At 49.0% G+C, this 13,418-nt stretch overlaps 1 protein-coding gene across 3 annotated transcripts in view; it reads right to left on the reverse strand.

Moving 5' to 3' along the window:
- Hsepi (D-glucuronyl C5-epimerase) overlaps positions 1 to 13,418 on the reverse strand; it is a 386,331-nt gene that overhangs the window by 36,802 nt on the left and 336,111 nt on the right. For all 3 annotated transcript variants that reach the window (XM_071671702.1, XM_071671689.1, XM_071671695.1), the window contains one exon: positions 4,332 to 4,928. In XM_071671702.1, the coding sequence (XP_071527803.1) occupies positions 4,332 to 4,508 (177 nt within the window). In that variant the 5' untranslated portion in view covers positions 4,509 to 4,928. The remainder of the gene's footprint in view (positions 1 to 4,331; positions 4,929 to 13,418) is intronic.

A 13,418-nucleotide genomic window follows, 5' to 3' on the forward strand; every position in this document is an offset into this window, starting at 1 on the left:
AAGGTTAAAGTTATGGCACATAAGTTACGTGCTCGTACTCGAGATTAAGTCATCGTACATAAAGAGTTTAAGTCCTCGTACTCAAAAAGTTACGTTGTCGTACAAAATAAGTGAAGTTATCCTACTAAGAATTTTTACAGTATCGCACACAAACGGCTATTATCGTACATAAGACTTAAGTCCCAGTGATCGAGGTTAGGTTATCGTACACCAAGCTTTAAGTTATTGTGCTTATACTCGCATGACCCCCCCCCCTCTCATATTAATCTGGTCATGCAAAGTTGGTACAACTTTCTGACCCTCTGTAGTTACAGGAATCCGGCTGTAGCCAATGAGAACACTGGCTAACACAATCCCTGTAATCTACATTAGTTCAAGGCAGCTGAATATGACGTACGAACAGGTAAGTTAAAGTTTCTCATAATACATGGAATATTTCCTTTATCTCTTTACAGCAATCATCTGTCATCTTATGACGAGGTATCTGGCCCCACTTTGGAATGGCTTCCCAACAGAGAGTGATGCTTTTGAACGAACATCTATCGAATCGAGACAGACCTGTCTATTGATTCCAGTGTAACAACAATGGTACACTCAATTCAAAACGTCTACACTATCATATATGTACTCTTTTTTCTTTTTTTGGTCCCTCTCTTGTTATGAGGGTAAGGAGACACTCGGTCTTAAACTGCACTTTCAAAAACAACATTTAAGGCCTCTTCTTGTGAAAGGCTGTGAGGCCCAGAGCCCCGGAGGAACGAACCAAGCTTGAAGAGATGGATAAGCAGAGCCTCCCTCCCTCACGACACTGTAGCAACGGTCGTATAAAAAGAAGGAAAAAAAAAACCCTTAAGGACTCTTCAGGAGAGCCAGAGGGTCTATGATCTCGTCGCACGATAATGCTATGCCACAGTCCTACGCAGAGACATTTTACGTACATACCACACAGCTAGCAGACGGGTTAAGACTTTATAATCACGTATTAACGAAGGGCAAATTGGATTCTACAGTTGTTCCTGTCTGTGGTTAAGGCACACACACACACACACACCAGAGTCCTGGGTGAGGGGGGATGGTGTCTCGAGCGCCCGAGACGTGTGTGGATGCTTCGTCCAAACACCAGGTTCGACAGCGTCACCTCCTGCCATCACTGCACACCTCGCGCACCAGGTCACCCCGTCCTGGTGACGGCTCGTCAATCACCCACCCAGGAGGAGGAAGAGGAGGAGGAGAAGGAGGAAGAGGAGGAGGAGGAAGAGGAAGAGGAAGAGGAGGAGGAGGAGGAGGAGAAGGAGGGACTCTGGACAGGTTACTGGGTGATTTACGACCCGTTTCAAAAGCAGTGTGGTTACTGACGCCTCCGGCCATCGCCTCGGATGACACACTGAGCGCTTGACGGTAACATGATCAGGAGGAAGAGGGAGGGAGGGAGAGGGAGGGAGAGGGAGAGGGAGGGGAGTAGGGTGTGTGATGGAGTGGACCAGCGGGAGGGAGAGAGAGGGAGAGCAGGCTGATGGAGTGGACCAGCACTCAGGCTTGACACGAAGGAGCCTTCCTCATGCACGGCTACCATGGCAGCAGGGCTGTGCAGGGCCGGGCCAGGCCAGACCTCTCTCTCTCTCTCTCTCTCTCTAGTGGAGAGAGAGAGAGAGAGAGAGAGAGAGAGAGAGAGAGAGAGAGAGAGAGAGAGAGAGAGAGAGAGAGAGAGAGAGAGAGAGAGAGCAGGTTTGATACATGAACACACATTAATACATACCATTCTCTTTAAAGGGGAGGATCCACCTCTCAAACAGGTTCCTCCCTCCCTCCTCGCCCCTCCTTGTTGCTTCCAGTCAAGCCCTGCCAAACGCCCTTACCACACACAGCCCCTACCACAGGTCTACCACAGCCCTTATCACAGATCTAACCACAATCTCTACCCCAGATCTAACCACAATCTATACCCGAGATCTACCACAATCTCTACCACAGCCCCTACCACAATCTCTACCACAGCCCCTACCCCAGATCTACCACAATCTCTACCACAGCCCCTACCACAGATCTACCACAGCCCCTACCACAGATCTACCACAATCTCTATCACAGCCCCTACCACAATCTCTACCACAAGGCAGCATGTCGCGAGGCCCGGTTCTCCATACACCCTTAACCTGCCTCTACACTACGTCTGACCTCGAAGCTAAAAAAATGACTAATTAACAATTAAGGAGATACACATGAGCGAAGCCCGCGAAGAGCCGGGCTGGCGCAGTACAACTGCTAATGACTTGGTGTCATCAAGGCGTCAGGACGAACCTCATCAACGCAGGGATAAACAACTTGATAGATCAAGCCGGGGAGGGGGGTCACACACACACACACACACACACACACACACACACACACACACACACACACACACACAAGCTCAACTGCTGGCTGGCACGTGACTGTGGAGTCATTAGTACTGAAATAGCCTGGCTGAGAGGTATGGTCCGCGGTGAGTGAAGACCTGCTGATGGTCCGCGGCGAGTCCTGATGGTCCGCGGCGAGTCCTGATGGTCCGTGGTGAGTCCTGATGGTCCGTGGTGAGTCCTCTTGGTCCGTGGTGAGTCCTCTTGGTCCGCGGTGAGTTCTGATGCTCCGTGGTGAGTTCTGATGGTCCGTGGTGAGTGAGTCCTGCTGGTCCATGGTGAGTCCTGCTTTGTCCGTGGTGAGTCCTGCTGGTCCGTGGTAAGTCCTGCTGGTCCGTGGTGAGTCCTGCTGGTCCGTGGTGAGTCCTGCTGGACCGTGGTGAGACCTGCTGGTCCGTGGTGAGTCCTGCTGGTCCGTGGTGAATCCTACCAGCCCTCCAGAGTACTGCTGGTCCGTGACAGTGACATCAGAGGCCTCCCCTATCCTCCTACGTCCGTACAGAGAGTGTCTGTATGTCCTGTCCGTCACTGTCCTATCCAGGTGGTACGTGACTGGCGTCTCCTACAGTCGTATGGATGACTCAGCTCACTTCATGTAGAGCTGACTCAAGTCTCAGAGACCCGTCTCTGGGTCTGGGGGTCAGAGACCACACACGCTTCACGTCTGCACGTGACCCGTCTATAGCAGCTGGCGCGACCGGATACGACCCCTTGATCACGACGGTACGACCCTTGAGCACGACGGTTCGACCCTTGGGGACGACGGTAGGGGCCTTGAGCACGACGGTACGACCCTTGAGAACGACGGTGCGACCCTTGAGCACGACGGTACGACCCTTGAGTACGACGGTACGACAACTTGATCACACGGTATGACCCCTTGATCACGAAGGTACGACCCCTTAATCACGACAGTGCGGACTTTGATCACGACGATACGACCCTTGATCACGACAGTGCGACCCCTTGATCACGACGATACGACCCCTTGATCACGACGGTACGACCCCTTTAGCACGACGGTACGGCCCTCAAGGTCGACGGCACGACCCGTGAGCATGACGGCATGAACTCCGACCTTATCCTTAAAAATCAGGTCAAAGGTGAGGCTATCTCACACAAGGGTCATCAGGGGGGGTTAAGGAATGACCTTTGGTCTTGAGAAAAAGATCAAACTTTCCACTGCAAAGAATATCTTAGTGAAACCCACGACAAGACATAACAAAACACTGTTAACCCTTAAATCCTGTTAATCCTTAAATCCTGTTAATCCTTAAATCTTGTTATCCTTTACATCCTGTTAATCCTTAAATCTTGTTAACCCTTAAATCCTGTTAATCCTTAAATCCTGTTAATCCTTAAATCTTGTTATCCTTTACATCCTGTTAATCCTTAAATCTTGTTAACCCTTAAATCCTGTTAATCCTTAAATCTTGTTAACCCTTAAATCCTGTTAATCCTTAAATCCTGTTAATCCTTAAATCTTGTTATCCTTTACATCCTGTTAATCCTTAAATCTTGTTAACCCTTAAATCCTGTTAATCCTTAAATCCTGTTAACCCTTAAATCCTGTTATCCTCAAATCTTGTTAACCCTTAAATCCTGTTAACCCTTAAATCCTGTTAATCCTTAAATCATGTTAACCCTTAAAGCCTGTTAACCTTTAAATCATGTTAACCATCAAAGCCTGTTAACCCTTAAAACCTGTTAATCCTTAAATCCTGTTAACCCTTAAATCCTGTTAACCCTTAAATCTTGTTAACCCTTAAATCCTGTTAACCCTTAAATCCTATTATCCCTTAAATCCCCTCAACCCTTAAACTGTTCCCACTGTCATGTGACGACGCCGAGGGGGGGGGGGGGCTGTTCCCACCGTCACGTGACGTACGTAACCTTCCCTCACCCGGTCTGTGTGGACGACCCGCGTACACATACCTGGTGGTGTGTGGTCTGCAGGGGCGATCTGTGCAGCTGCTGCTGCTGCTTGCTGCCGTGCTGCTGTAGGACCGGCAGGTGGGGGACGGGCGGCCGACACTGTGACCAGAGGAGCACCGTCGTCAGGAGCACCACCACACTCCCGCCCACAAGGACCCCCCGTACGGTCACCCTCATCCTGAGGACGCGACCAGCCAGCCACGCCCGCGCTCACCCCACTAGGCCGCCCCCCTGCGACGCGCCCGGGGGGGTTGGGTGGGTGAAGTCACCTAGTGGGCCACTGGTGGTAGGATGCGGTGAGGGAGGCTCCCGGCGGCGGGCGAGGTGAGGCGAGGTCTGGCACCGGAGACCGAGGGAGGGACGGGTAGCAAGTGTTGCACCATGCCCCCGGCCGGGTCCTGGGGCAGGTGGGACGTCCTAGCGGGACTATGGCGGTGGGTCCTGGTCTCCCCAGGTCTCGGGTGGGGGTGATGGGGGGCCCGTGGTGGTCCACCGACAGGTCCTGGGGCTATGGCGAACGGGCCCTGCTGGCGCGCTGGGTCCTGGGCGGGGATGGCGCTGGGGTGAGTTTTGCTAGGGGCGTCGTCAGCACAAACCCTGGAAGAGAAGGAGAGAAGAACACCTTGTATTACCAGACGTAAGTACAGATTCATACACTCCAGCGTAATGTTGTGGTGAGGACAAGTAACACTTCCACCTGGTGATGACAAGTAACACTTCCACCTGGTGACGACAAGTAACACTTCCACCTGGTGACGACAAGTAACACTTCCACCTGGTGACGACAAGTGACACTTCCACCTGGTGACGACAAGTGACACTTCCACCTGGTGACGACAAGTGACACTTCCACCTGGTGACGAACTTCCGTGTAACTAGAGCGTTCCACCTCTTCCATGTCCTCAGGATTGAAATACACAATGACACACTCCTGTTCCACCTCCTCTACTCCACCTGAACACTTTACTCATGTTCACATTAATTTTCTAACCCCATTTTTTAACACATTTTCCCTAACTGTCACCATTTTCTTTAGTTTCTCTGGAGTGTACCATCAGACCTGTGTCATCCGCAAACAGCAGCTGATTTACCTGCCATGACTCCCACTCCTCGCATACAGCAAACCCGCCTCATTTCTTAAAACCCACAAAAATAACCTCCTTCACCACTCCATTCATGAACAGATCAAACAGCCAGGGCAACATCACACATCCCTGATGCAGATCCACCTTCACTGGGGAATCAACCACCCTCCTTCCTTCCGGGTGACGCAAATGCGATAATTCTCCTTTCTGAGAACCCCCTCCATCCATGAATCAACCTTCCATTTACCCAGAGACCAGGTCCATATAGCCTCTACCTCTCTTGAAGCCAGTGGTTCCTCCTTAGTCAAGCCGCGCTGTGCATGTCACACTTCCATTTCAATCCCCCCCTCCCCCCATTCTCCCATGCACCTCACCAGGGGGCCACTCTAAAGTGGGTTTCAGACCACCAGAAATCAGACCGTTTCGTATTTTGTCTCCCCTGCCTTTATACAGAGGCCCGACACGGGCACTCGGCCAATCCTCAGGTACCTCATCTCAGGCCATACATATGCTAAACAGCCTGGCTAAACCACTCGACAACACCGCCATTCCCTTCACGGAGAACCTTAACTGTCATCTCATTCACTCCTGACGTCTTACCACATTTCATTTCGCTCGAGGGTTTCCACTCCCTCTTCCTCTTGCCACCACCCCCATTTGCCACGTTCTCTCACTCACTCTGCGTGCTACCTAATCCCAAACACGCCACATCAGCCTCCCTGTCCTCTTAACAATTCTTGAAATTCTTCAACATACCACTCCTTTAAAATACTCGCTTCATCTGACTTTCACACATATTCGTGTGTATTAACTTACTCTCTGTTCTCCTTAATTTCCCATGTCTGTTAGCTTATTTTCCTCCCTCTGTTTACTCCATATCAAAATATATTCTTCCTTAAGTTTCTTGCTCTACTTTTCCCAGCTATTTACTCCCCCCCCCCTTTTTTTTTCAACCCTCGCACTTTCTTCTGCAATCTCCCAATCACACGAACTCCTTCTTTGCAGATGACTGAGGAAGATACTTGGGAGAGAAAGAGAGAGAGAGAGGAATCACTGGCAACAAGTATTATGATGACAAAGGTTATGGAAAATATTTGTTAGCTACGTGTCTGTGTGGTAGGCTAAGAGGTCGTGTGTGTGTAATGTGACAATGGAACAAAGCTATGGGGGGGGGCCTTCTTACCTCTGGTAGCAGACTCGACACCCACACAAACACCACCACATGTAACATCAAACACTACATCCATCGGTTGAAAAACAATCATACACCTTCACCAAGAGTTTTACGCAGTCGCCAGGTAACTGATACAAGAAGTGAGTTGCTATCTTGTCACCTGTGATGTTATCTCGTTACGTGTGTGCATTACCGAATAAGATAATCCCTGTATCATACAGGAGGGAATACAGCTGTATCATACAGTACCTATAACAGCACTTGCCTTGCTGAGTTAAGACACCCGTACAACACAGTTCCAAGTGTATAGCTGACCTTGGCGTAAATTTCAAGATTTTTCTTTTCTGTTTCGTTCAAGATTTTGAGTACCTCTCCTGCTCTAGGAAGGGTCAAGCCACTGGTCCACTTTGAGAGATAGGGGACTCAAAATAGCAATACAACTATAGTCATGACGAAGGTTTACAATGAGACCCAAACTCGTTTAAAGTCGTTTACAATGATACCTAAACTCGTTTAACGTCGTTTACAATGAGACCTTACACTCGTTGAAAGTCATTTACAATGAGACCCAAACTCGTTTAAAGTCGTTTACAATGAGACCTAAACTCGTTTAACGTCGTTTACACTGAGACCTTAAACTCGTTTAAAGTTGTTTACAATGAGACCTAAACTCGTTGAAAGTCGTTCACAATGACACCTAAACTCGTTGAAAGTCGTTTACAATGAGACCTTAAACTCGTTTAAAGTCTTTCAGAAACGCTCTGGGATGACAGTCAGTTAACTCTACCCCTTTCGACACCCTTGAGAGAGAGAGAGAGAGAGAGAGAGAGAGAGAGAGAGAGAGAGAGAGAGAGAGAGAGAGAGAGAGAGAGAGAGAGAGAGAGAGAGAGAGAGGCAACACAAGCCACTCTAGGCCGAGGTAAGCCCACACAGGTGAGGATCCTTCAGCAAATGCGGGACCTGCCAGAGCAGCACATCCTATCACGGTGGCGAGCCCTCGCCTTCCTGCATCGCCAACGCCAACATCACCACCAACACACCATCACCACCATCACGATCACCACCACCACCAACATCACCACCACCAACATCACCATCACCACCACCACCACCAACATCACCATCACCACCACCACCAACATCACCACCAACATCACCATCACCACCATCACCACCACCTAACATCACCACCACAACACTAACATCACCACCACCAACATCACCACCACCACCACTAACATCACCACCAACATCACCAACGCCATCACCACCATCACCAGTGCGTCAGGCAGATTCGACGCCAACGCATGAAGCCTATTCAACGCAAAACACCGGCACACATGAAGTTATTTCAACGCCAACGCATGATGCTATTTCAACGCCAACATCAACAACACACATGAAGTTAATTCAACGCCAACATAATGAAGTTAATTCAACGCCAACATAATGAAGTTAATTCAACGCCAACATAATGAAGTTAATTCAACGCCAACATAATGAAGTTAATTCAACGCCAACATAATGAAGTTAATTCAACGCCAACATAATGAAGTTAATTCAACGCCAACATAATGAAGTTAATTCAACGCCAACATAATGAAGCTAATTCAACGCCAACATAATGAAGTTAATTCAACGCCAACATAATGAAGTTAATTCAACGCCAACATAATGAAGTTAATTCAACGCCAACCCATGATGGTAATTCTGTGTCATATGTTTAATGAGTCTCCATCCACGACGAACTGACTGGTTCAAAGTTTCCTGTATCACCTGTGATCACTCCCTGTAGCAAAGTAGGGCCAGGCGGTACGAGGTCAAAGGTCACGCAGCACTGTGCAACAGACACGTCGTCACGACATGACCAGTGTTTGATCATGTGACCTGCGACACGGGGAGGTGGTCAAGTCGGTGTGACCCGGGGTGAGAATGTGATCATGTGACGTGGTATCTAACGTGTGTGTGTGTGTGTGTGTGTGTGTATGACCTGGTGTGACCTGACGTGGCCTACTTGTGGTGTGACCTATTTCTGAGGTCAACAACCCCTTGTGTGACCCAGTACTGACGTGACCCACCACACGACCTATTCCAGGAGTGACCTACTCGTGGTGACCTATTTCTGAGGGTGAAGAACCCCTTGTGTGACCCACTTCTGATGTGACCCACCTCTGACACGACCTATTCCTGGAGTGACCTACTTCTGGTGTGAATCATTTCTGATCAGAACTACTCTATTCTAATGACCCTCTGAAATGACCTGATACATCTAGTCATTAGCCCCCCCTGACGTGACCTGGTTTATCTCTGGTCGACCTAGCTTCTAAATGACATGACCTTTTACCAGAATTCAGATGTGACGCGTTCAACCCTATAAAAAAATCATTCCCTCCATCGACCTCATCAAAGTCTTGAATTCAAACACACTAATTCTAAATCTAAACTTACAGAAGACCTGTACCTGAAATCCGACTCCTGTACTGCTTTGTCAAAGTCTAATTCAAACACACTAATTCTAAATCTAAACTTACAGAAGACCTGTACCTGAAATCCGACTCCTGTACTGCTTTGTCAAAGTCTATCTCAAAAAAAAAAATATCCATGAATACATACTTGACACAAGAGGAGAGAGAGATTTTGTTCTTTCCCTTTTTTTTTAGGGTGACCTTGACCTTTGACCTAGTGAAGTAATCATGACCCCTGAGAACGCATCGCTCATGATGCATTATAACTACCCAAGTCTCATATGAACCATTCAAAACGGCGACCAAACTCATGACCCGGAGGACAATCTTCTTCATATATTTCTTTTTTCTTTTCTAACAAGTGATGACCTTTGACCTCCCCTGATCGAAAGAGTTAAAAAAAAAAGAAGTCACGTGTGGGTGGTGTGGTTTGGTATATACCGTCCCTGGTTCTATCTTGTTACCAGACTACGACGGACGAGAACTGGGTTACATGTCCGATACCAAGTTCCATTATCGACCCTTAATCTCTTGACCTCATTTGGGGGTACGAGACGTAGCCGGCTTGTTACGATGTATAAGCAATGATGTTTGATCTGAATATCTTATACAGCCGTGCGCCACGTCTATACATAGGAGGACGCGATCTTGCTTCGCCAGGAAGGAGGCCTGCCTATGACACGCCCTGACCTTTGACCTGACCCTTTTAAATTTAGGTCAAAGACCTAAAAAAAAGGGGAGGAGGGGAGGGGGGGGGGGGGGCGTCGTGCAGTTATGCTCCAAGAGCTAAAAGGATCAATTATCACTTTTTACGACTGAAGACCCTTAAACCATGTGACTTGAGTGACCTAACTTTGATCTCTGACATTTTATATGATGTCTTAAGTCAATACATGGTCATCCAAAGGTCAATCTGTGCCCATAGAAAAAAGGTCAATGTGTGGCCATAAACAGGTCATTATACGCCCGTCAGTCATTATGTGTCCATAAAAGGTCAATAAATGACCACAGAGAGATCAATACGTGACCATAAAGAGGTCAATACCTGGCCATAACAAGGTCAATACCTGGCCATACCAAGGTCAATACGTGGCCATAACAAGGTCAATACCTGGCCATACCAAGGTCAACACCTGGCCATACCAAGGTCAATACCTGGCCATAACAAGGTCAATACCTGGCCATAACAAGGTCAATACCTGGCCATAACAAGGTCAACACCTGGCCATAGCAAGGTCAATACCTGGCCATAACAAGGTCAATACGTGGCCATACCAAGGTCAACACCTGGCCATAACAAGGTCAATACGTGGCCAAACCCCCCCCAAAAAGGGGGGGAGTCAACATGTGACCGTAAGCCAGTCGATAAACAAAGCATATAAACAACTCCCTGTTGTGGTGAGCCAGCTGTCCATAGGTCCTCTCCCTCCTTCCCTCCCTCCCCGGAGGATTGTGGGAGGAGGGGAGGGAGGGAGGAGGGACGGGGAGGGAGTGAGGGAGGAGGGAAGGGGGAGGGAGTGGGGGGAGGAAGGAAGGAAGAGGGAGTGGGGGAGGCAATGCGACCAACGAGGCAACAAAAATAATAACAAACATACGTGGAAGTCCATCTGTAGGAGGCGACCTGTCAACAGACGGACATAAACAAATCAATACACGGCCGTTCGCCCGGGCAGCCCAGTCGGGGGGGGGGGGGGGGGGGTGAGTGGGGGGGGGAGTGAGTGGGGGGGCGCTGGGGGGTGAGGGGGGGGTGGGAGAGGGGAGGGGGGGGAAAGCGTTGGCCTGGGGTTGGAGGAGGAGACGGAGATGGAGGTGATGGGGGAAGGGGGTGGTGGAAAGGGGGGGTTTGAGGGAGGCGGGACTGTAACGGTAACCGCCGGTCATCAAAGAAAATGGGAGGAAGAGAATTGTGCACGGCCTGGGTTACTGTTGTTGTGGTGGTGGTTCCACGCTCACATACACACACAGACGAACGTTACGAGACCCCCGCAGCTCGCTGACTGACACCATACCACCATACCTCCCTCCCTCACCTTACCTTCGACCTACCACTGTCTATACCACCCTGCTGATGACATGGCTACATACGGCCATATAATACACACACACACACACACACGCGCACACACACACACACACACACACCCGAGTTACTAGGTGCACCTGGGGATGTGGGAGTGGGGAGGGTGAGAGAGGCTATGAACCAGTCACCACGACCTGCACACACGAGAAGAAAAAAAAAGATAAAATCGGTTGATTTTTTTCTTTAAATTTGGGTAAATTTCTTTTTTTTTTTATATATAATCTCTGCTCTGGCTTGGGTTGTGGTGTGTGTGTGTTTGTTTGTTTGTTTGTTTGTGTGTGTGTGTGAGAGAGAGAGAGAGAGAGAGAGAGAGAGAGAGAGAGAGAGAGAGAGAGAGAGAGAGAGAGAACTAGCGTTACCCACAGCAATGGGAGGGTATACGCACCCACAGCGATGGGAGGGTATACGCTGCGTCTACAACACCTGAAACCACCCGTAAATTACCACAACTCGGAGCGACCTTGATGGCCCCAAGGTCACTCGCAAACGACGGTGACCTCGAACCATTTGACCCCATGAGCCATACGGTTCGACATCTCGGGGGGGGGGGGGGGGGGATGCGACTACCACGTCACGACCAACTAAGTCCGTGACCTTGACCTCTGACCGTGGCTGTGTGCATCATTCCCCGGGCGGATGGCGAGCGAAACGGGAGCTGTGGACAAGACTTTCGTGACCCTTTTACTTGTCCTGTACTGGTTTCCTCTGGAGAGAGAGAGAGAGAGAGAGAGAGAGAGAGAGAGAGAGAGAGAGAGAGAGAGAGAGAGAGAGAGAGAGTAAATTAGCGAGGGGGTAAAAATGACATCAACATTCACTTTCTATTCATTTATCAACCCCTTCCTCTCTCCCCCCCCCCCCAAGTCTGGGGACAGTGTACTTCCTGGCACAAAGGTCACCCCCTGACCCTCATATGAGTCTAATGGAACACAGGAACTGGTTGTCCTCCAGGATGCGCCACGCGCCCTACAGGCTGTCTACGGGTTCGATCTAGGTGTCCACAAGTACACAGAGGAAAATACAATAGAATACGAAAATGTACATTCAAATTGGCTATGTGTACGATCCATTCCGTCCATTTCTGGGTGCACCACTCTGGGCCTGCACATATTCAGAAGGGTGAGAGGTATGCATGGGATAGAAAGAACTGAACTGATGTGATATATGGGGGGCGGCCGGAAGGGCGTCCTGGCGTGGCGGGACGTGCTATCAAAATGGACTGAACCGAAGCAGATGAAGCAGTCAAGGTAAAACGTAGGGTGGCGGACGAGCGGTGGGGTGGTAGCTCCTGGTGTATGCAAATGAGGCGCACGTTGTTTTGTCCTTGACACTATCATTAATTCCGTTAACAACGAGGACCTAAGCACTCAAACATGTCCTGCGCGTCTCTCTGACCTTTTGGCGTACATTCTCGATGACTTTATAATCACGAACCTGGGAGTCCATCTTCTCAAGGCTACACAGACTTGATAATAAAAAAAAAAATCCAATTTTTTTTTCTGGTCTTTCTTTTTTTCGGGTGTTTTTTCTTGAGCGTGAACTAATAGCTAGCTGGCGGGCACACAGAGAGGAAAAAAATAGTAAAAAAATAAAAGTTCAGGTTCAAAAGTTTCTGAAGTATATACCACTTAAAACGACACTGTTCCCTTCTCTCCTCCGTGAACCGATTACATACACTGACTACATCACGAGTTTCACCTTTGACCTGACCCCCGTACGAGAGCGATGAACGCCATACCTTCGGCATGACCTGATTCTCAAAACGGAGGTCTTTGAAGTAAAGTTGGCAACCACATCTCTTTTTCTACGCGTACTCACTCTTGAGGACCTCGATAACGAACGACTCAACGCAAACACACACACACACACACACTATTACAACGAACTACTCTATAGTGTAAAAGAGAAGAACTATAGTGTAAAAAAAGAAAGAAAAAGAAAAGAAAGAAAATAATTCACTCATTCTAAATATCAAACAGGTGGAAAAATGCGCCGCTAAAAATACACCCCCCACACAACACAGCAGGAGCAGCAGTAACCTTACACAAGACTACGGTTAGTTAAATACATTAACCACCTCCTACCACCACCCTTCACCTACCACCACCACCCTACCCCTTGTCAACAAGACGTGCATGTAACCTGTTATATACACGACATCATTCATCAATGTCCATGGGGGGGAGGGGGGAGCGACCCTCCCCAGCGAGGGCCGACCGCCCGGCCTTTTAACGTAACTGCTGACGAGATTGGGGGGCGTATAACGCGCAATGAGACGCGAATCAA

Source organism: Panulirus ornatus, chromosome 2 (genome assembly GCF_036320965.1).
Source record: "Panulirus ornatus isolate Po-2019 chromosome 2, ASM3632096v1, whole genome shotgun sequence".
NCBI lineage: Eukaryota > Metazoa > Arthropoda > Malacostraca > Decapoda > Palinuridae > Panulirus > Panulirus ornatus.